The sequence below is a fragment of the Protopterus annectens genome, chromosome 2.part0 (assembly GCF_019279795.1).
Source record: "Protopterus annectens isolate FY-2018-M chromosome 2.part0, PAN1.0, whole genome shotgun sequence".
NCBI lineage: Eukaryota > Metazoa > Chordata > Ceratodontiformes > Protopteridae > Protopterus > Protopterus annectens.
The window spans coordinates 10,722,842-10,747,841 of NC_056728.1; the positions used below are offsets into that span (position 1 = coordinate 10,722,842).

Sequence of the window (25,000 nt, forward strand, 5' to 3'; positions counted from 1 at the left end):
TATAATTTTTTCATACAAAAATATTTTTATTTTTATTAAAAATAAAAATTTTATAAAAATACAAAAACAAAACATATATATATATATATATTAAAATATACATACATAATATATATATATTTTTATATATATCATATATAATACAAAAATATAAAATATATATATAATATATACAAAAATTATATATATATATACATATATTACATAAAAATATATATATATATATTAAAACATACAAAAATTAAAATAAAACAAAATATATATTAAAACATCATATATATATTATTAAAATAATCATACATATATATATATAATATATACATCATACCCAAAATATTATTATATTTAAAAAAATACATAATTAATATTAAAATTATTATTATATAATTATAAAAAATATTATATATATATATTATATATACAATATACATAATATATATATATATATATATATAATATAATAATATATATATTATATATATTATATAATATAATAATAATATATATATATATATATATATATATATATAATATTATAAATAATATATATATATATATATAATATATATATATTCTATAATTTTATATATATATATATACAAAAATTAATAATACATATATATATATTAAAATATACAAAACATCATAATATATATCATATATACATCAATAATATTAAAATATATTTCATATATAATAATATATATATATAATCAAAATATAATAATACATATTTTATATTTTTATATATATAATAATAATTATATATATTAATATATATAATAATTATTCCCTATTAAAAATAATAATACATATATATTAATTTTCTACATAATATTATTTATATATTATAATTTTTTTTCATATCTACTTTTAAAATTTATCATTATAATTATTATTCATCATTAATATTTATTATTAATACCCACATATAATAAATATATATTATTTATTAATTAAAATTATTAATATTAAAAACCCTCAACTACCTATATATATATATATATTTATATTTTTAATATATTAATAATTTTATTATATTATATTATTATACATATTATATATATATATTATATAATATTATTATATAATACATACATATATTAAAAATACTATATTATATATATAACATCATTTTAAAAATTTATACTAACACTATATATTATTATATTATATTTAAATATTATATTCAACCTTTTAATTAAAATTTATATTATTTATTAAAATTAAAATTATATATTAAAATATACAACCAAAACTATTATTATAATTAATATTATTTATTTATCATCATCATATTATTATTTATATATATAATTTATATTATTACATACATTTTTTATTACATATATCATAATCATACATCATTAACAACCCCCCCCCCCCCCTTTTTTAAAAGGGATATACATATATATAATTTAAAACAAATATTATTAAAAATTTATTTATACATTAACAAACAAAATTTTTATATTATTAAAATTATTAAAATTTAAACAACACATATTTTATATATTTTTATTATATCCTACCCCAAAAACTATATATATATATATATATATAAAATAATATTTATATATTTAAATATATATATATATATTATAAAATATAACAATATATATATAATATATATATATATATATATATAACAAAAAAAAAAAAAAAAAAACACAAAACCCCTATAATAAAATATTATATTATTTTAATTTATTACCCAATTTTATTATTTAAAACCCCTTTTTAAAAAAAACTTTAAAAAACCCTTTTTTTTAAATTTATACAAATAATTTAAAAAAAAAAATTTTTTAAAAACCCAAAAACACCAAATTATCAATTAAAAACATATTAAACTATAAAAAAATATAAAATATTAAATAATTTAAAATTAATTATTTTATCAAATTAATAATAAAATTACAATAATATAAAATTAATAATTATTTTAAAATCTAAAACCAAAAATAATATAACAACTAATTTTAATTTAACAAAACAACCAATTTTTTAAAAATTTTAAACTTTTAAATTTTTAAATTATATTTTAACTATTAATTAAATTTAAAAATTTCAAAAATTTTAAAATTTTTTTAATTTCAAAATTTTCAAAATTTTAAACTTACAACTTTTATTTTTAAATAAAAAAAAAATTTACTTTAAACAACTATTTTTATACATTATCTTTTATTAATAATATCAATTAAAATTTTAATTTAAATAACTATTATCCCGTTATTTTTAATACATTTATCCCCCCATTAAATTTTTTCAAATTTCTAAATTTTTGATATCAAAATTTAATAATTCTTATCAATTATTAAATTTTTAAATAAAATAAAAAAATATATTTTTATTTTAAATATTTTCTATAATTACCTAATTTTTTATATTTTTTATATTCTTTAATTTTAATAATTTCAATTTTTTAACCCCAAATTTTTTTTATTTCAATTACATTTTTTAAAAAAATTATAAATTACTTTTACCTATTTTTTAAAACCATACTTTTTTTATTTTTAATTTTTTCAAATTCTTTTTTTTTCCTAATTTAATATAAACAATTATATTCTCTATAATATTTATCAAAAATCATTATAAAATTAAAAAACCCTAAAATATTTAAATTTTAAACAACAATAATTTATTCCCTTTTTTTTTTTATAAATAACTTTAAACCATTAAATTAAAAACTTTAAAACCAATTTAAATTTTATCAACATTAAATTTTTTACAGGCTTTGAATTTGGAGGTCATATTTAGACTGAGGATGTGATGAGGTAATAGGTTCCAAGACTTGGATATTTTGCTGGAGTACAGTTAGTCTCCAAAACTGTTTAGAGACTTGGCAACTTTTAGCTGGAGTTTGTCAGAGGATAGAAAAGTTACTGTTAGCTTGAACTAGGTCTTTTAGGTCAGGGCAGTTATCTGGTTTGGTTAGGATAATATGGGCAATGGGGCATTGGTTGAATTGAAGTAGACTGGGTAGCTCCATCCAGTTGAGTTTTTAGAGCTAGGCAGTGTTGATCCCTACAGTGAATGTTGGCTGCAAATTTGGCTACTTAACTACAGCATGACTCAAGGAGATTTAGATCAGTCTTATGCAAGTTAGTTAAGATTTTTGAGAAGTAGAGGAGGGTGGAGAGAAGAAATGACCTGGCAGTGGTTTGCCTGGAGCTCTTGGTAAGATAGGGTTTGCCTCTATAGAGTTGACCTAATTTTTTATGGACTTTTTTTTTTAGTCATTGCTATGTGTTTGTCAAGTTTTAATAGATTGTCAGTTATGACCCCAAGGAGTTTGGTCTGTTCTATGGGTTCAATTACAGTTTGGTTTGAGGAAAAAATGGTGAGTAGAAGGTTACTGTTGGTGACCGTGATTTTGGTGAAGACCATGAGCTTTGTTTTATTTGGGTTGAGGAGTTTGTTTTCAGAGATTCTTGTGTTTTGTCCTGAAGTTCTGGAATAGTGGCAGCAGAGCAGAGGGTGGTGGCATCATCTGCGTACTGGAGTAAGGTGGCATGCTTAGTGGCAGAGCAGAGATCATTAGTGAAAATGGTGAAAAGAAGGGGCCCTAAAATGGAGCCTTGTGGAACTCCTAGAGAGACAGGCCGAAGGGGTGAGAGGGTGTTATTCCATTTGGTGGCTTGTTGTCTACTGAAGAGGTAACTGTGAAACCAGTGTAGAGGTGAAGAGCGTACGTTGTATGAGCCAAGTTTAAGGAGTTTTTGATGGCAGACAGTGTCAAATGCTTTTGACATGTCTATTAAGACTGAGGAGACTAAAAGGCCTTTGTTTTTTATGGTTTACTGTGTTGATGAAGCTGATCAGAGCAGTAGTGGTGCTGTGTTTGGGTCTGAATCCATGCTGAGAGATGGATAGCATGTTAGAAAGTAGGTTATCAAGTAGCGGACGCTAGATGCATTTTTACAGAATTTTTGCTAGAAGTGAAAGGGGAGTGATGGGGCAGTAGTTAGAGAACTCAGTGGATGGGCCACCTTTGTGGAGTGGTAGGATATGTGAGATTTTCCAGAAAGTAGGGGACATACATTTCTGCAATGGAGTGATTAATAACACACACACATAGATAAATGTGCATATCTATATCTAAATCTATTTATACGGTTATGTATATACATATGTATATCTATACACTGACGCACACACACCACACAATAAAAAGTCAAACATGTTAGCAGTACTGCTAAATGCTAGAAACTTCAACAACAAAATAGGAGTCGCTTCATATTTCTCTCTCTGCTTGGAGAATGTTTATATTTAAATCATTACTGAACCCCCTTTAAAAAGATTCTGGGGTGCACTTCCTTTCCTTTTTAGAGATTCACTGGGATACTCAGCATTTATAAAAGAACACCTAAAAGCCAGTAACCAAGTAAAAAGGTTAGGGCTAAAAATGTCTCATAAGTTACCTCATCAGTGGTACGGAGATTGTAAAGTAAATATCAGTGCCAACTCAATATAACCTTATAAGAATCTACTATGTATGTTGTCTTGTATCCTGCAAGCATGAAAATGTAAACTGAAAAAAATAGTCGTGACAGGTACCTTGCTCATCCAAATACATTAGGCATGCTTAATTTACTTTTTATCAGAACAGTTTGCTCCCTACTCCTGGTTATATTCATCTTTAAAAAGTATATCATGACAGTTTAGTTTATGCAACCAGCACTCCCTTTATGAGACTCTTCCATTCATTTGGAATCACAGTGAACACTGAAACAATCCCAGATGGATCCTTCTTATTTTCTCACTCACTGGGTGCACACTGGACATAAGTTCTATCCAGCAAGGTACATTGTCTCACTCTAGATAACAGTAGTGCTGTAGGCCTTTAATACCAAGTTAGTGGCTGCTTTACTGTGCCTAAATGCCTTGTTGTTAATGGCAACAACTATTAAACACAGTACCGAATGTCAAATGTCACAATGGTTCTGCATTGGACCTAAAAAGCTCATTTGTGGCAGTTGCCAGATCCCATGACACAGCATATAAAGCTACAAGACTTTTAGGCTTCAATTGAAATGGTTAAGACACACACCAAACTTGTTTCTCAGCAGTTCATTACTAGCCCCCATCATCATACTAGCCATCACCATATACAAATCTTCCCTCAGGTAGGTGAAAAGCATTAAGACAAGACAGTCCACAGAGTATGATCACAGGCAAAGACCAGTCTGAGCATCCTCATTTTAGAGATGAGGGCAGTTTTATCATTATGAGCCTTTCAGGATTCCCTACCCAAGGGTAGTACTGCCAACCACACAATGTTTATGTATCACACCACAGTGACAGACATACAGGCACTCACTCCCGTCCATCCATTGTCAAGAAGTGAAAAGGCTTTACGAATGGTATGGCCATAAAACACTTTCTCCGACAGCTAGCCATACTCCTAGGGAAGCATTTTTCCTGTAGGAGATCAACGTTGTTTAATGATGCTACAGAAGTAGTAACTCTTCCCAGTTACATCTCTCATCATTTGTGGAAACCTGTGACGCACTTCAATTTTTGACAAAATCAAATGCAGCAATTTTTGGGCAGAAATGCCCTCTGGACCACTTCATATTTTTGCCCAATTTTCTTATCCCCAACTTGTTCAGAATTCCAACTTCAGCAAGTCCAAAGTCATTCTTATAACCCAATATTGACCTTAACAAGTTTGGTTCCATCTGATTTGTCCTCGTCTGCTGTAGAAGCCCCCCATCTCAGACGACCTTCAGATTCTGTCTGACTCACCCACATGGCAAGTATAACCCAGTCCTTCATTCTACCCCTCAACAGCAATGTTACTGCAGATGTTAATCATACTGATCACTGCTGCAGTAGCATTAGCTATATGGGCTGTATCCCACATAGGATATAAACAGTCAGCCAGCTTTTAAAAGCTTCAGCAGCATATTCAACATTCCCACACAGTTATTCTGCTTGGACTGAGACAAGATAAAGTGGTTTGGGTGCCAGGCCCTTCAGAACTTTCCTGCCAATCAAGAGTGCTCCCCTTTCAAGTTTTTGATGATAAACAGTTGGCAAACACTTTCAATTACTGGGTAGACAAGTGGAATCCCCCCCTCAAAGGGAGCTTACTTTTATAATTAAAACAGAACATTTTCTGTGAAATTAGTTATTTTACACTGTGGGGTGTTTTATACATGGTCACTTACTTTTAGCAACTTTTAGACAAGATTAACAGTTTTTACTTTAGGAGGAAAAAGTTAATTTAAAACAAACTTTAGACCATCTTGCTGGGAAAGACAATGAGTTTCTTCAGACTCCTGCTTGTTTGGTCAATGCTGAACCGATGACCCAAGTTCCAGGTAATCTTTTAAGAATCAAAGTTACAGATGGTGTGGGTGGACCGCCGAACAATGTTAAACAATGGCTTTTGGGGACAGTTTCATTTGAATAACTGGGATACAATGTGGAGCCGCAAATACTTAGTAGCTCCATTTGTTCCCTAGAACAATTGATTTTTAGTTGTAAGAGGTTGCAAAGTGATAACGCCTATTTGCATGAATGCATTAAAGTTAACAGACTCCCGAAGGGGCTTAGAACCTGGAAATTTCCCAACAGGGTGAAATCTGGGTCCCAGTTTCATGAAGAGCTTTTACAGCTCTTTGATTGGCATAATTGTGAGCTCCTAAAGTGTTTGATCAAATTCAGTCAAAAAGAAATTGATAACTTTAGAGTCCGAAAAGTTGGACAATGTTATTCACAATAATTTGTTATTCACAATAATTTGTTATTCTCCAATCACCAGAATGACTTTCTTAAAGATGGCAAAATCAATGTGGCTATACTGAGAATGAGTAATAAAAAAAGAAAAAAATTGAGAGACCGCATAGTGTACGCGGAAGGGAAGGCGTTTCCAAAATCACCCACCACCAATAAGAAGAAAGAGGCTTCGGAAGACGCGAGTCAATGGGAGGGTCCTCTGAATCAAGATAATCGGGTAACCAGTGAAATGGAAGTCCCTTTAGACAGGAACCAAGTGAATGGGCCTTGGAGGTCCAAACGATTAGAAAATCTGAGGAAGAGAGAGGCAACAACACTTTTCCCAGCGGGAACTTTTACCAAGGGAACTACTGGCAGGGGAAGTATCAGTACGACAGGAAGCGAGAGCAGAGGTGAATATGGACTTTTTCCAATTGGCGTCTTTGGAAGCAAATGATTCACAAGGTACTGTGGAAGTGGGTTTTCCTTATTATACCCAAGACGCAGTTGTTGACATTGTTCAAAATTATGCTGGGGACTTTCAATTTTACAATTACAGTGACTGAGTGCAATATCGAGCATGTAAATTTATTAAGTAAGGGCAAATTGTTTGTGCTTGCATCAGTTTTAGAATTGATACATTGCTTGTGGATTTAAAACTGTTTAAGTTTTGTGTTTTAAACTTAAAGTTTCATGAAGTTTATTGTGCAGGGGAATTGTTGAGAAGTAGCACGTTTAATCCCCCTTTACCTCAACCACTCAGAAATTAGTAGAGTATGACTTTAGAAATTTAAAATTGAATAGGTCATTTGTTCATAACAATTTGAGCGCCCACAAATCTTTGTTATTGCATGAACTTTCTAATAACAGCCAGCTTAGGGTTATGAAACCCGATAAGGGGGAGGGGTCGTTATCATGGGGAAAGACGATTATATTAATAAAATGTTAGCACATGTAAAAAATAGTGATCTGTATGAAGAAACATCTTTAAGTCTTATTAAATTGGCCTATCAGCTTATAGATTTTTCTTACAAAATATGTTGGATTAAGATTTTTACTTACAAAATATGTTGGATGAAGAAGAAAAAGTAGTGTTATTTTTGAGATACCTATAAGGCCTATTGTTAGCGCTAGGAAATCTAAGACCCACCCCCCTGGGTAAATATGTTGATTTTGTACTTAAAAGCCATTTGGAACCTTTTGATCATATATGCAAAGATTCTTGGGACTTTTTGATGAAAATGAGGAAAGTGGAATTTTCTGAAAAAATATGTCTTTTTGACCACTGATGTGGTAGAATTAAATAATGTAATTCCCTACAAAGTAGGGATAGAATGGTTTCATGATTTCCTTTGTGAATGTACAGATCTTGATAATACTATAAATGTTTTAACTCTGTGTATGGAAATATTGAAGTACAATTTTGTGTATTTAGATGGGCAATACTTCAGACAAGAGAAGGGAGTTGCGATGGGGGTGGTTTGTGCCCACATCTTTGCAAATTAAAATTGGACCAAGGGGAATTTGGACCTGGAAAAAACAAGAATAAGGACCCATTGGAATTGGAGGGGGGGGGCTTTATTACCCAGTTTTGTAATGAGGCCAAGAATATCAGTTAAAGTATTTATAAATACTGGAATATTTTCTCCTTGTTTAAAGATATGTCTAGTATAGTTGAGTTTTAGACCCAGTGTTGTGTTTAGAAGGGAAAAAAACATTCCAAAAAAAAATTCTTTGAACATCCTACAATTGATATTGGACCCAATCTTTCAAATAAAAAATGGGGTACTTATAAATGTGGTTATTGCACCCAGTGTAGGTTGGTAATGGAAGGTGATAGGTAGATGTCAATTACAAGATTTTTAGACCCAAGTTTCATTGTACTTGCAATACTATGGGGGTTATGTATGTGGGGAAAGGTCTCAACTGATCAACATTTTTATATTGGAAAGACTAAAAGAAAATTCAGGGAAGGTCTTTATGAACATGGACTTGCAATTAAGAAGAGGGATATGCAAAATGCAATGGCTAGGCACATTAGTACCAACACTAACCATGTTTTTTTTTTTTTTTTTTTGTGTTGTAATGTGTTCCGAGGGACTACAGAGTGGTACCTTGGGAAGATGAATTGGAAGCCAAGGAATTAAGATGGCAACTAAAATTGAATGCCACAGTCCCCCAGGTCTCAATTATAATACATCTATAGCCAGTGCGCTTAAATTAAAACCTTATGTTGTTTAAAGCTACTTCTCCAGTTGTAGTATATAGGGTGTTTGTGTTCAATGTGATTTTATTTGTATGTTGGGTATTTAATGCTGTGTGTTGCTTTAAAATAGTGGGTGGTTTTTAATTAAGAGAAAGAATGTATTGGTTATGTAATTAAGGGTGGGGTATATATATGAGGTGCTGTTCAGTGTTCAAATGATTCTGATGAAGTTTTTTCGAAAGCACTTAATCCCTGGAGCTGTGTGCTATTAAATTTTATTCAAGCTTCTTCTTTCGTTGTTTGGTTTACTATCCTGGTTGAGCTGCTGCCTGCTTTTTAAATTTAAAACCACTTTTTCCTTTGCAAAAGTTGTGCTATTTTACTTTTGAGAGCTGGGGTAACTGTTTTTAAATTGTTTTTCAATTTTTGTGTGGAAAAGTGTCTTCATCACTTACCCATTTTACTGACTACTGCTGCCAGGCTTCCCCATGGAGAATCAGGCATCTTGAACAACCTACCAGTTTGTTCTACCAGACACAAAACACTACCGCCTCTGACACCACAGAAAACTGATAAAACGCCTCAGCTACAGACGAGTGACTCTGTAGCAGTCACTTTCTGGTTCCTAAGATCATCAATCTTTTTCTATGGCTTCTAAAGATGTACTTCGTACTGCCATAATAGACTGAGGTCTGGCCGGCCGCAGTGGTGCAGCGATTAGCATTGCCACCTCACAGCAAGAGGTTCTCCAGTTTGATCCTCGGCTGAGGTGCCTTCTGTGCGGAGTCTGCATCTCCTCCCTGTGGTCGTGTGGGTTTCCTCCGGGTGCTCCAGCTTCCTCCCACATCCCAAAGACATGCTGCAGGTGGATTGGACACTAAATTGGCCCTAGGCGTGAGTGCGTGGGTGTGCCTTCTATGTAAGCTTGGGTGCCGGGCTGGCAACTCGGCACTGTAAAACTCCACTGCCAATCATGAGCTGACAGGTGATCCGCTGTGGCGATCCCCAACTGGGAAAAGCCAAAAGAAGATAATGGACTATGAGGTAGGCACATCTTCAGCTGCTGAATGTTCTTAGTGGACAATTGAGATGCCTAGTCAGTCCTTAATGGGTAACTGAGAACTACTCTTGCCCATTCTGGGAGAAGGAGCAGGGAATTCCCCTCTGCCTAGCCAGACTGCAGCAAGAATCCATGGGTCTGCTTTTACAGAAATTCCTGTCAGACATAAGCAAATACTTACATATGTTTTTTCTGTCTCAGTTGCTTTTGGCAATGGGTTTACCTCAAGGTTTAGTTTGGGCTCTTGACCCTTCCAGTTCAACTGTTTCTGGCAATGGACAAAAGGGACTCCATTTTCTGAAGAGTTTCAAGATTTTGGACCACAAAATAGCTTCAAAAGACCAACTTCTGCCCTTTCTCCTCAGGTTTGATATTCACATTTTAAGGAAAGTGTGGCTTCTGTCAGTGTTTTAAACTATTTCTAGAATAAATTGGTTGTTTCAATGAGAACATAATGACATTCCACTGTCTCTGAAGTATGACTTATTATTTGCAATTTGATTTTCCTGAACCTATGCCAGTTCCTCCTGTTCTTTCAGCATTGAACTGTGCATTTGTTACAGCCTGTAACTTGCCTGACAGCCAGCTTGCTGCCTCACAAAAGCAGCTGGACTGTATAAAGCTCCTCAGCCTTTTAAGTTTTTGTATAACAATCCCATATAAGACCCACTGGTTATTTCTCTGGTGAACCAAAGTGCTGCTAAACATCATGTTAATACCAACCTATAACCTTCTGACATGGACTGAAAAGATTTTGATAAAGAAAAATGCATCTTCCTGCAACACATTTTTTAGAATTCTCAACGGTCAAGCTCGTATGTTAGAATTTACTCCGGTCTCTTGAGAACATGAGGAACATTATGGCACCTCTTCTAAGGTACACACACATCTGTGTGTAATCGAATAGCTTATGTATCTCAAATGGATACTCACTGTTTGAAATTTGCTTAAAATTCTGTTGAGGTCACTTCCAGGGCTGCTAGCAAAAGAACTGAATTGAGGAGGTTTGCTCAAAATATTAAAGCTGAAATTTTGAATTCACCCTTGGATCTTTTTGGACCATCTGCAGAGGTGCTTAAAAAGTGTGATGAGAGAGGCAAGCAGATTCATGGACTTCTCAGATTTTTCAGCCTTCCATCTGCAATTTTGTCAAGGGGGGGGGGGGTTAATGTTATCTCTACAGCAAGCCTTCACAGAATGCTACTATGCAAGGACAGGGAGGTTCCAAAAGGAAAGGAGGAACTCCCTCTGCCCTCAACCCCCATTTGAATTTTATGGTGACGTTAGATTTAAAAGATGCTTATCATATTCTTATTTCTTCAGATTTCAGACAAAGGTTCTGTGTGTCTGGATCACACTATCAGCTCTCTTCATTACCCTTGGTCTCATCACTGCTCCAAGGAAATTTACAAATTGTTTAGCTCCAGTTACAGTCTACTGCAGATAGCACTGTATTCACAAATTTTCCCTTATTTAGGCAGCATGCTTATCTTTGCAAAGTTTCAGGAATCTCTTGCTCGGTTGAGAGATCTACACAAAATGAAGTTTCAGGACAACATACAAATAATCTTGTTTAATTCCTTCTCACACAATTGTTTTCGTGGGGTATCTTCTACATACCTCTGTTCAAAGAGCTTTTCTTCCACAGGAAAATGCAAACCTATACCTACAGTTCTTCTGGAGTTTTTTTCATTCAGAAAACTTTGAGCCCAAGAATTTCCCAGAATTCTAGGTCACATTGCATATATGACTCACATTTCCTCTAGAAAGACAACATGAGAAAAATTTGACTGTACCCAAAACATGTCTGGTCCCAGCATCCCCTGACATTCTAGAGTTAGGGTTTGTGAAAAGGGAGAATCTCTGGTGGAGAGGCGTTAGACTTTCCCTGCCAGTCCCAGCACTGTCTGCAACAACAGATGCCTTACACTTTATTTGTGGAGCAGTGTCTATGGAGATAAAAGTTCAATGTCTTTGGAACAGAAAAAGAGGCCAAAAGTGATGTTGCCACTCAGGAATGTTACAGTGATATTGGCATTCAGTCCCCAGGAATGTTATAAGTGTTTGCAGACACCACCATAGTAATCTAGTACATAAATGGAGGGAACCAGACCCTACCCTTTCTGCAGACTAACATTGTACCCTGGGATATAGCTTTTCAGCACAATTTCATTCTACCATCATTAGGTGAACCTGATTGTTTTGTCACACACATAAACACCACTACTAGGTATGCCTGATGGTACTGTCATACACTGTTGCATACCCATCACCAACAGGTATGAGTGCCCACATTGACAGAGATAGCCTAGTACATAAACACCCAGCACCAGGAGGTATACCCAATAAACTGCCAGCAATGCCTACTCAGCACCATGAACACACAGTGCTGAATAATATTCGATTCTATGGGGCAACGCAACCACTAGTGCTATGTACTCCAAAAGGACAGTAAAAAAAAAAAAAAAAAAAAAAAAAAAAAAAGTCGTGATCAGGAATTCTGGCACACATTACAAATTATTTGGTAACAAATTTCCACAAACATACAAGCGTTTCTGATAAACTTCAGACTCATCTTTTTGTATTATTCACTCAAGTGTCTCCATACTGCATAATACATGCATAAAATATAATTCTAATGCACATCCTGACAAACTATTGCTAATAAGTAATCCAAAAGTACTGTACTTATAACATTCTGATGTTATAGTAGCCCTTCCTGTAAAACCTTAAAAAGCAGAAGTCCATTATTTGAGACTAACAAGTGCTCATTTTACCACAGATTTATCAGCTCACACACACTCACACTTACCCCTGCATTTATATACATTTAAGTATAACACTCCATGTAATACTTCAAAAAGTAACTGCAACAGCACTCAAAATCTGATTCAGTTACGACACACAAAAACTTTGCTCACTATTTAATACAGAGCTGCATGAAATAGCCACAATAACCTGAAAACAAACATTCTGCATAAAAATAATGAAACTCTCAACTCAATCTTAAAACAGTAAATGAAATAAATAAGCTTCTCTACTGTTAAAGTTCCTATGCTCGAACAGTCAAAGCAGGAACAATTAGCAAACACTGTAGAAGAACACAAACTCACCAGTAATGAAACTGAAGAGAGATTGAATGTGTGCACGATCCTTAAAATAAGACCTGCTTAAGCTGTTCCAAATAACATCAGATACTTTTTTGACTAGCTCTCTGCTGGAAAAGCCATCAGTTCTGGGATAGAGAGAAAGGTCCACTGATCCCCTGATCTGTGCAGTGAAGCGAGCATAGAGAGCAGCGATGATCTGAAGATCCAAGACAGGAAAGTAGGACACCACGTCATCGTCTGTTGATTCCACAGGCATAAAGCTGATACCAGGTACATTTGTGGGAATCACCCTGTTGACTGCCAGGAAGTGCTCCACAAAGCCCAAGACCAAGGAAAGGAGTGCCAAATCTGTCTCATCCTTCTGGAGTTCCAGTTCAAACAGTCTGATAACCCCCTCGATGCTTTGGATTGGGAAAAGAGCCTTCTGGTCAGATTTTAGCCCCATCTTTTAGTGCTGTTCCACATTTCTAGACAAAAATAATAAAAGCAATGAGTCTGCAACCTTAATTAATTCATCTTATTTATCTCCCTCTCAGTTCTTGGCAAAGTGCCGAAATTATGCCAAGTTCAGCATTTCCTCAAAATCAAACATGAACTGTTGTGGTACAACCTCTACTAATGAATTACAGCAGTGAGGTCAACTTCTAAACTATCATCACGGAATAGGGACTGCAACATTTAAATTCTATATAAACAATTTTATCTTCAGAAACAGACATGGTTGGGTCATAATTAATCACTCCTACAAATAAATGTAAGAAAAAAAAAATCTCCTTTCCTGCTCAAAACAAATTTGTTCTCACAAACAAAAGTTAGCTTACCATAATACCGACCTGTGAGAAGTCAATTTTCAGCTGTATGGAACTTTGTATGAATACTGTGGTATTGGAAGAGAACAGCTTGACATACTGAATTTCCCAAGCTGCTAACCTCACTCCAATACTGCACTGAGAATTACCATATCGCCTACCCTTGTAACAGTAGACCCAGTCTCTGTAAGAGCATACAAATGCTGCCAGCGACTATGATCATCTGGGCAAGTATCTTGCTGGATTTTGGATACAAAGAACAGTAATCAAACTTGCTGGAAAACATGAGTAGGAATGAACAGTGTCCAGGCTGCAGCCAAATGTCAGCTGCAACTCTGCAAGATTTGCTGAAATCCCTAGAGTGTGGAGCATGCTAACTGGTGGCTTACCAGAGACCATAAAAACTTCAACTAAAAGAAGGATACTGGGCAAATATCCCTCTTGGCACATTATCAAGTACTCACCAAATTTGGGGACATGCTAGAGAGTCAGAATCCTCTCTAGAATGTGTAGTGGAAGGCTGAATGGGAGTCAAGGTGCTTCATCTTGCAGGGGGTAAACCCCAGGTTACTTTGAGAGGGGGTATGAAGAAAAGGAGACGACCATCTTTACTGCAGTAATCACAGTGGGAACCTGCAAAGGGGCTGTGGTGATTCCGACAAGCTGCTGAATGATAGTTTCATGGGTCAAGGTCTCAGGGTTAGGGTGTTCCAACAGAGCCATGGAACATACAACTAATACAATATTATTTTCTGGGTTGACATTAACAAACTGTTCTGAACACTTTGAGAGGGTCTTAACCAGCACTAAGTCAACAGAGTGCTGATGACATCAGCACTGAAGGCCCAATGCCTGCAACCAACAGACAGAGTAATGGCATTGTCAAGACAGACTGCAAAGAGATGCCAGACACCAGAAGAATTGAAATCAAGCCATACTGTGCCAAAATCAACACTAGTACTTAAAACCAATACGGGCCAATTCATCCTGCTCGACACAGACAAGAATAAGGTCAGTATCCTCATCACAGGACCGACCACCCGCTTCAACTTTCATGCAAGATAAGTCACTTTAGCCCCTCTGAAGAATAAAAGTTCCAGACATTAAAATAATTCATCTGGAAAGGTTGGTTTTGGTGAGTATAAAAGAGCAGACTGTCTGGCCAATAACTGGAGACAGTATCCACAAATCCACTGTTGTACAGTTAAGATTTTTGAATTTAGTGGACCATCCTCTGCAATCATCCAGCACTATCCCACAGAACTGGCAAAGTACAACCTGGCACCAAATCCAACTACTGCTCTCAGTGTGCTACAGAGAGTTTCTATCATGTAGTAAGAATCATTCATCTCTAAACATCCAGATGCCCCAACTTAATAGAACACCCAGACTAAAAATATGATTTTTTTTTTTAATCTTTATGCTGCCTACGAGAAAAAAATGCCACACCAGAAAGATGGCAAAGACCTAGCTGCCCCTAGGTTTGTTTGTGACAACCATGCAGAACTACCAAGTTTCCACCACATAACTGTGTAGAAATGATGGGGTCTTATTTACAAGTTATGAGAGAGAGGGTCTTCCGTACCAAATAATGCGGGTAATTACATAGTTATAACATAGATATTTATTATTCTAATATGTGGTGTAAGATATTTTTCCATATTTTTAGGAATTGTATTTGTTTCTTTTTATCATTAATCATGGGTTTGTGTGACATTATGTAAGTGTGGGCCATAATTCGTAAATTCTCCCCAGTTTGTCTATCCAGTTTTGAGTAATATATAAATTTGACTAGTTAAAATATAGGGATCAGAATTCTTAAATCTGATGTGGGTATGTGAAGGGAGTTAACATGTAGAATCGCAAATTCCCAGGATAATGTAGATTCCCATAACCCATTTTGTTGAGTTTAATTCTTAATGAGTCGCAGAGGTTATGTGCAAATTTGCAGTACCAGAGGATATGTAATAAGAGATTATGTAATAAACTTTATTTTAGTAATACGAGGATATGTAATAAACTTTATTTGAAATAAAATCTCTAAGCAGCATAATTCATTGTAAAATAATATATGATTAGTAAAAGTTTCTCTCTCAACTAGTTGTACAGTTGTAAATAGTGGAGTTCAAAGGTTTAAATTTACTTCTTATATTATCTGCTGGTCACCTTTTGTTTCCTAATATTATGTCTATATTACCTCAGTTTATTTAGATAAAGGTCTTATTGTGTTGGCTAATGTCATTTACTATACAGTAGATGACCAGTTCTTTTTTCTTCTGTCATGACAGGATGATATAGGCGATGTTAAATGTCTGTATAATGTTTTTCATTTTCTTTCATTGTATACTGTATTTTTTTTTTGGTCATTGTTAACATTTAACTCTGAAAATGCAATAAAATATAATTTGGGGGGGGGGGGAATGATGGGTCTAATTTGTTTCATTGAATCTCATTTCACCCAGACCACTTTGCTGAAAACTCAAATTACTCATTTCACTGAACTGCAGTTAGTATATATATATATATATATATATATATATATATATATATATATATATATATATATAGAGAGAGAGAGAGAGAGACACTGTGTAGAGTACTGTAAGACAGCTAAACGGTATATGCCCTATTCCCCACTGTAGTCCGATCCTGGAGTTACTATATATAGTTAAGGGGTGTGTGGAGGGCACAGTTTGAGTACATATTGTCTTCTGGAGATAGTCATTGGTGTTGTAACTATGTGCGTCTACTGTTTAAAATATATTGTTTTGAAGTTTTTGGCAAAAACAATATAAAACATGTGCCTCCCCAACTATACATACTAACTCCAGGATCGCACTACAGTGGGGAAGAGGACATATACCTTTTACTTACCTTACAGTACTCTGCACAGTGCCATATATACTAAGTTCAGTTCAGTGAAATGAGTTTAATAATTGCGTTTTCAGCGATGTGGTAGGGGTGAAATAAAATTCAATGAAACAAAGTAGACCCAGAAATAACATATTGCCATCTTTAGCAAGACTGTATGCACACCACTGGTGTAGGTGAAAGACAGTCCAGACCAAGATGTCCTGTGGTGCACAATGCCATTGTGAGTGTCCTCCACGTTTTATTTTTTCTTGAAATTGTGACTATCATACTGTAAGAGTATATGTGCTCCTGTAAGGCTAAGGGCTATAGAAATACTGGGACCCACCCCAGAAGCCAATCTTGGGGACAGTTATTTACCAGCCAGTTCATGTGATCTGGGTGACCCACAATGCAGGCACAGGCTTAGTCCAAAATAGTTTTGCAGCTGAAGTCTCTACTACTCGATTACATGATCACCTCAATGCAAATGAAAAATGCAAAAAGGAAAGCTCTGCATGCTCACTAACAGCTGTTTGGCGTATTTAATCTTCTTAGAGACACTGGATGGCGTATTTAGTCTTCTTAGAGACATTGGATGTAGTATTTGGTACAGTGCCGCATACTAATTTTAAATTGTACTGAAGACATCAATTCTAATTTGGAATGCTGCAAATACTCAGAAAATGAACTGAAAACAAATAAAATGAAAGAAACAATGCTCGATTCAAAACTGAAGGTTAGTATGCCTATGAGGAACTCTGATGACACCCAGAGGACATAATTAAAAAAATAAAGCACAAGATATTCTGGTTCAGCAGAAGCCCACCCACAACTCCCTTTTCCTGACACTTGGCCTAACCTTAAAGACGTACTACAAATGCAGTGAAAACTACTAAACATATGCAATGTGACTCAAAATAGCAAGCACTGCTACGCAACCTAAAACTATACTGGGCAGACATCAAATACTCGTTGGCACAGATAATCACAACTCCTCCTACCAGTACTAAACCTTTACAGAAACTACTTCTCCATTTAACTCCACCCAGATCTCTTCTTATCCCATCAACTCCTAACTCTTGCCGACACATTACTACCTTCCTCCTCTCTTTTAATTAGTATACAGATGGCCCAGCAAGAAAAATAGATCTTTCGCCCACCTTCAACATATTTCATCTATTATCCCAACAACAACCATACTACCTCAAAACAATCTACCCTTACTAAAAGTCATCACAGTATTCTCTCAGCATAGCATCTATCTTCAACAGCTTTAAAGAGCTATATCTCGAGGTATTCAACTTATTAGATCACTCAACTTATTTCATTATCTTACGCCTAGCTTTTCTCATGCATCCAACAATATAGAACTATCTTGCTAATATACGCTTGCACATTAAGTTCCGAAACTCTTTCTATAGCCAACTGTGACATACCCCACAAGATATGCCCTAGCTTTTGTTTTCTCCCTCTCTATCAGCATCCTCAAGACAGACCTTCACCACATTAATACTATTATGTAAAACCTACTTTTCTTTTTCAACTTTCTCCAGTAAGCAAACATGTCACGTAAGAAAACTTTACTAATTAATTTGCTTGGTTCTTTCAAACTATCAATTTCGTTATGAAAAGTCCAGTTTTTTTTTTTTTTTTTAAACAGAACTTCACTGCGTAGTCAATAACAGCAGTGTGCTGATCTCATGGCTACTTCTACAGCTACAAGAAAACAAAGTACAACAAAGCGTTACTTCACCCCACCCTTACTTTCTGAGCTCATGCCAATACTAATACTGACGGAGTCCTGAACAATTTAAAGTAAACCTGCAGAATAATCAACCCTCTCTCTTACGGAAATTAGAAAAACTTACCAGCTAAAAATATACTTATATATACCAAAAGTTGAAAAATACCATACCTTGGTTACTTCAGGGAACTCCAAGAAAGTATAAATTCCAGGAAAGTAAAACCTCTTAATGTAGCATCTCTGTAGACAGAACTCACCACTTTTCCTCATTTCTAAAAACACTGTCTATCAACTTGAGACTTGTAGTCTTTTACCCTAACTTAATATAAACAGTTTTTCCACAAATTTTGATCTATCATCTGTCTAGTTAACAGAGCCTCTTTTCTCCCTTACCATCTAATAAAAAGCAAAAAACAATTTAACACCACAGATTTCTTATCAGCATTACAAACCCGTAACTGGACACATCTAAAGCTCCTTCCCCTAGAAAAAGCATTTCAAGTCTTTAACACTACTTTTCTTGATATCCTGAACATAGATGTACATCCTAGATCTATTAGAACAAATCAAAGGCTAAGTAAAGAAAGTAGGTCAATACTAATAAATAGAGACAAAGCCTGGAAACAACAGCATTCTACCAGGTCCCAAGTATCATCATAATCATATGTAGAGCTCCGAAATAAAGCAAAGAAATCAGTAAAACAAGACAAAATTAATTTCTGGATAATAAAACACAAAACAGATGCTCCTGGATCTAAGCCACTTCCGAACAAAGTCCAATACTTCACGAGTGATGAAAAATACAAATACCACTGTGGTAAGACTCATCAGTGCTGCTCACCGATAAAAACATTAACTTCACTGAACCGTAAACAATGTTATGATATACTACCAACTTGAGGGGTTTTCACTAATACAGTACAAAAAAACATTGTGTCCATTTCTACCCAATCAGGGCGATTCGCTCCCTGAAGAAACGGACACTCAACTGAGTGGAAACTAGTGTAGGTTTACTCGACAGGAGCAACAAGTTAAACCATCACCTCCGTTGTCAAATCCTGTCCGCTTGTGTTGTTCACCACCTATAGGGAAAACTCGAGCGAACATTAGGAAACCTAGTATGTTGAATTAAATAACTCAAAAATGAATAATAATACATACCATATCAACACATACAATCTAAATACTGAAATAAGCAATAATAATATTAAAAATGTATTTATAATGTACTAACATAGTATACACACCTCATTTAACAACCTAAAGTGACTAAAAATACTCTATCTCACCAACTATACAGGGAAGAAAATAAGAAATAACATAAAAAAATGTGAAAAGTGAGCTTCCTCAGTGACAAAGAACTTTAACACTAATTAATGTTGAAGTGTCACTTATAAATTCAACAAGTAGGGACGGATACTGAAATTCATTAGCCCCTCTAAAAACTTACTCCCAAACTAGAAAGGTCCGGTTGAATGCTACCCCTCCAAAACTCCCATACCTACACCTAATATACTGTGTTACTGACTCCAATGTTGTCACAAACACTATAGAGTGTAGGATACTTGTACAAAATGTTCCAATTACGTTATATTATAGAGCTTTACAATAATACTATGTACTAATACCTTGTCCTAGGTTCACCCTGTGATATCGTTTAAGATGACTAATGTACACACTGAGCCTATAAACATCACATAAAATGGTGATATATATATAAAACTATGAAAGTACATCCTACCGATCGCATGGAAGCCACTTAGAAATTGTAATATGTCGTGCAATCTTGATACTATATATATATATATATATATATATATATATATCACACACACACACACACACATTATATACACATACATATCACACACATACACTACATATATATATATATATATATATATATATATATATATATATATATATATATACATATACACACATACATATATATACACACACAAACACATTATATACACTATATATATATATATATATATATATATATATAGTATTAGTACATTAAAAATACATTTTTAATATTATTAGTATTATTATTGTTTATTTCAGCATTTAGATTGTATGCGTTGATATGGTATGTATTACTATGGTATGTATTATTATTCGTTTTTGAGTTATTCAACATACTAGGTTTCCTAATGTCCGCTCAAGTTTCCACTATAGGTGGTGAATAACACAAGTGGACAGGATTCGACAACGGAGGTGATAAGAGCATCAAGTTAAACTGTCGAGTAAACATACACTAGCCTCCACTCAGTTGAGCGTCCGTTTCTACAGGGAGCGAATCACTCTGATTGGGTAGAAATGGACACAATGTTTTTTGTACTGTATTAGTGAAAACCCCACTGAAGTTGGTAGTATATCATAACATTGTTTACGGTTCAGTGAAGTTAATATTGTTTCTATCTGTGAGCAGCACTGACGAGTCGTATCACAGTGGTAAATATGAAACCTTTGATATGTTTAAAGTGTACTATCATTAGGATGTTTATTTTTAGTTTTCATTTTTGTTTTTTTAATTTTTAACTTTATAGGGAGTTTAGGATAATTAATTGAATTGTATCATGTGAGCATACTTGCTCGATTAAAGTATTTAAACTCTAGGTAGGGGCGAGGCACTGTTTTGCTTGTATTTGAATTTTCTGAGGAAGTTGGAGTGGTGTTCCGAAGAAAAGCGTATTGTTTTTAACGGCTTAAATAAATTTGTTTGTATTTTTCATCACACGTGAAGTACTGGACTTTGTTCGGAAGTGGCATAGATCCAGGAGCATCTGTTGGGTGTTTTATTATCCAGTTTTTCAGTCTTTGACAAAATTTCTACCAGAACATACAACTAAAGCATCAAAATAACCCTGAAAAGTTCTGCTATTACAATATTCTCCTTCCAGGTAAATCCACCAAACCCTCCCCATCAACCAAAAACACCACTGAAAGCATAGCTACCCAATTCAACAAATACTTTACTGAAACCATACTTGCCTTATCAAATCTTCAGAACTCCTTCCCTAACACAGAACCAACCAAGTCAACCATTAACAACAATTCTTTCACATCCAACCAGTTTCCATCAACATCATAAAAAAATTGCTTAAAAAAACTAAAACCCACAATCCTAGCCACAGATTCCCAGCAGAATTTTTGCAAACTGCTGCTGATGCAATAGCCTACCCTGTAGCCATCCTTATCAGTGTATCTTTGAGAATATTGTCCCAGAGATCTGGAAAGTCTCCCTCATAATACCCCTATACAAAGGCGGTAACTCCAGAGAGTTGACTAACTGTTGTCCAATAGCCATACTTTACCTTCTAGCCAAAATCCTAAACAGATTATGGCTCACTTACACTCACACAAACTTGTATCTAACACCCATCATGGCTGTCAGCCCTCTCATAGCACTACTGTTGCATTAATGGCCTTCACCAATACAGTAAACCACCTCCGAAACCATGGTAAATTTGTATCCGATATCTTTCTGGACCTCTCCAAGGCCTTTGATATGATCACACATAGTAAACGTTTCCAAGTTTTTTTGAGTTTAAGCGCCGTCATATGGCAAAACGACTTATTCCCTTTACTTCAGTCACAATAGGCGTTTCCCAAGGAAGGCCACTACTCTTCACTTTTTACTAACAACATGCATACATCCTCACTCCATGCTTCTGTTATCCAATATGCATATGATTCTACCTTAATCTGTTCTGCCTCCTACAAGAACTCCATTCAGTTACAGAAGACTCCTTTCTATATTGCTGGATGCATGAGGAAAAGCTGGGAGTAAGATAATGAAATAAGTTGAGTGATCTGATCTAATAAGTTGAATACCTTAAGATATAGCTCTTAAAGGGAATTAAAGCTGTTGAAGATAGACTGAGAGAATACAGTGATGAAGAGTTTTAGTAAGAGTAGATTGTAGGGATAAAGAAAAGTAGATTTTGCATAACAGTATTAATGTTGTGGTGAAGGTCTGTCTTAGAGGGAGAAAACAAAAGCAAGGGCATATCTTGTAGGGTATGTCACAGTCTAGGAACATATCTGCAAGCGTATATTAGCAAGATAGTTCTATATATGGTAAGTTGATTGTTTACTATTATGGGACCTATGCCTTGTTAGAAAGGTTGGTTGATGGTTGCTCAAGCTGTCAGGGAGGCAACCAAACTGAAAGGAGAGGGTAGGTCTATTTAGTAGTAGTATCCAATAAATGGTTGATTCCTTTTTGGTTGCCTTATCTAATCTTGTGGGGGGATTGTATAATTTGAGAAAATCCATACAGGATGATAAAATTTGAGGGTTCTGAGAGAAGCATGTCCCCCAATCAATACTGAAATCAGCTGTGATGATAGTTTCATGGGGTATGGACTTGGAGGTCCAATACAGTATGTTTTCCAGTGTATTTAATTTCTTTCCTGGAAGGATGTAGCATTCTACACTTCACCATTACCTCTAATAATGCTACAGCTTCTCCACACCCGATCTAACAGCTAGGTTAGGAATAACCATTGACAATAATCTCTCTTTTTTTGCACAAACAACAATTTAACATCAGTCAGAAATTAAAAAAAAATCCTATATAAAAAATACGAGGATCCCTATGCAGGCTCGAGCCAAGATTGCCCTCCCTTGCAGGCCAAGATATATGCTTCACCTATATTTACCAGCCTTAAGAAAACAAACCTCAACAAACTCACCACCACTAAAATATTATCGTAATGCTCACATAGCACCATATAATAGCGCCCAACCCCCCACTGAAACAACTTGGCCCTTTAGAGCCCCAATGCCTTCTCCTCATTACCCAACTCAGAACATGACACAAACAGTATTCTGCTCATATACCCCAAGCTCATTGTTGCCCAAGAATGTTGCTTGGCAATAATACCTGCTCTCATCTTGCTCTAATGCCTTACAAATGTAAATCTTATCAGTTACGTATCCTAGGGTGACTCTCTCAATTCTCAAAGGATCAATGCTCAGTGGTGAGCTCTACCTAGTTCCTCTAAGCACAGTAGGAATCATGGGACTGCACTGCCTGGTGAGCCAAGACACTGAAAACTCATCCAAAGCCTCTTAGAGCAAACCTGAACTAAACTTGACCCCTCTATCTCTCTATTACCCCTTACTCGGCCACCCACTTCACTCTCCCATATCCTTATTACCCCTCTATCTCACCTCTCTTCTTGGAAATCTCTATTAAATCTTTCCTTTCTTCTCCCTCTTCTCCCTTTTTCCCTGGCTTCCTCAGCACTATATCTTTTCTTTTTTATGCTTCTCTCTAGTTTGCATCCTCTTTTTTAGGAAATGTTTATTTATCCTTCTCAAATAGTTTTAGTTTGTTTAACTTTGTTGTAAAATCTCTCTATTTATCCTGAATGGGTTTATTGTCTACTTTGTTTCTTAATGTCCTTTTGTATCTTATGGAGCTTTTTCTTTTCTGTTTCTATTCACTTTAAAAATATATCCAGTATATACTAGCTGGGCTTTTCAAAATAAAATAAAAACTTTAGAAAAAAAAAAATGATAATGACTTTTTTGGAGTTAATTTCTAGCTTGGAGAGTACAACTTCTGCATTATCGAAGCTAGGACTGGACAGATGTGGAGCCTTTACTTTCAAGTTGTTCTTAAATAGAATTGCTACCCCACCTCCTTTTTTGGCCAATCTGTCTTTGCATAGTATACTGTATCCAGGAGGAAGACTCTCATTGTTACTGTTGCTTGGTTTTAATCAGGTTTCAGTTAGTACCATGATGCCAGGAGAACAGAGTGAGAGACTGGCACATAGTTGGTGGTCTTTAATATGCTCCTAACACTGATGTTGAGAAGTAGCAGGTTGGAATTATTGTGGTGGGTTAATACGTTAGTGAAAGGTGGTAAAAGAATTGAGTTGGGTTTGCTCCAATATGGTACATTGGGTTTTGGGTTCGGGTAAATGTCACTGGAGAGTGTTTGAGAGAAGTGTGAGGTTTTGGATTCAGAGGGAAGAATTTAAAATGAAGATAATCTATGTAGATAGTGTTGTAGAGGTTGGGAATGACAGTGGTGTTATGAGGTACTGGTTTGTGGAGATGTGGTTTTGTATGTAGGGGAGGGTAAGTCTGACCTAACTTGATATGGTAGGAAGCAAGGTAAGAACAGAATATTAACAGAGTAGTGGTGAGAGAGTGGAGGGCGAGCGTATGAATGTGTCTTGTAGTAAAGGCAGGCATTACCAGGTGAGAAATATGATGGTGGAGTATGATCAAGTAATGTGGAGTGTCACAGAAGAGATAATGGTGGACTGGGGAGGAAAATATAGAGATGGAGTGAATAGTGATGTGGTAAAACTAAGTGCAAAAGAAATGGCTAATAGTGTAGTGGGAAGTGAAGTTGTGATATAGGGTGCCTTATGTTAAGGTACAGATGTACATATTGTTTATTATGTTTGCTGTGTTGAAAAAAGGAAACAAGATAGATTAGAGGAGGATTACTATTTGGAGTAT

The 25,000-nt window shown here is 34.9% G+C and overlaps 1 protein-coding gene across 1 annotated transcript in view; it reads right to left on the bottom strand.

Annotated features, from left to right (window-relative positions):
• The window catches only part of MEN1 (menin 1), a 415,915-nt gene that overhangs the window by 383,361 nt on the left and 7,554 nt on the right, over nucleotides 1-25,000 (bottom strand). Inside the window, exon 2 of the mRNA XM_044060492.1 lies at nucleotides 13,103-13,566. Within this exon, the coding sequence (XP_043916427.1) occupies nucleotides 13,103-13,544 (442 nt within the window). The 5' untranslated portion in view covers nucleotides 13,545-13,566. The remainder of the gene's footprint in view (nucleotides 1-13,102; nucleotides 13,567-25,000) is intronic.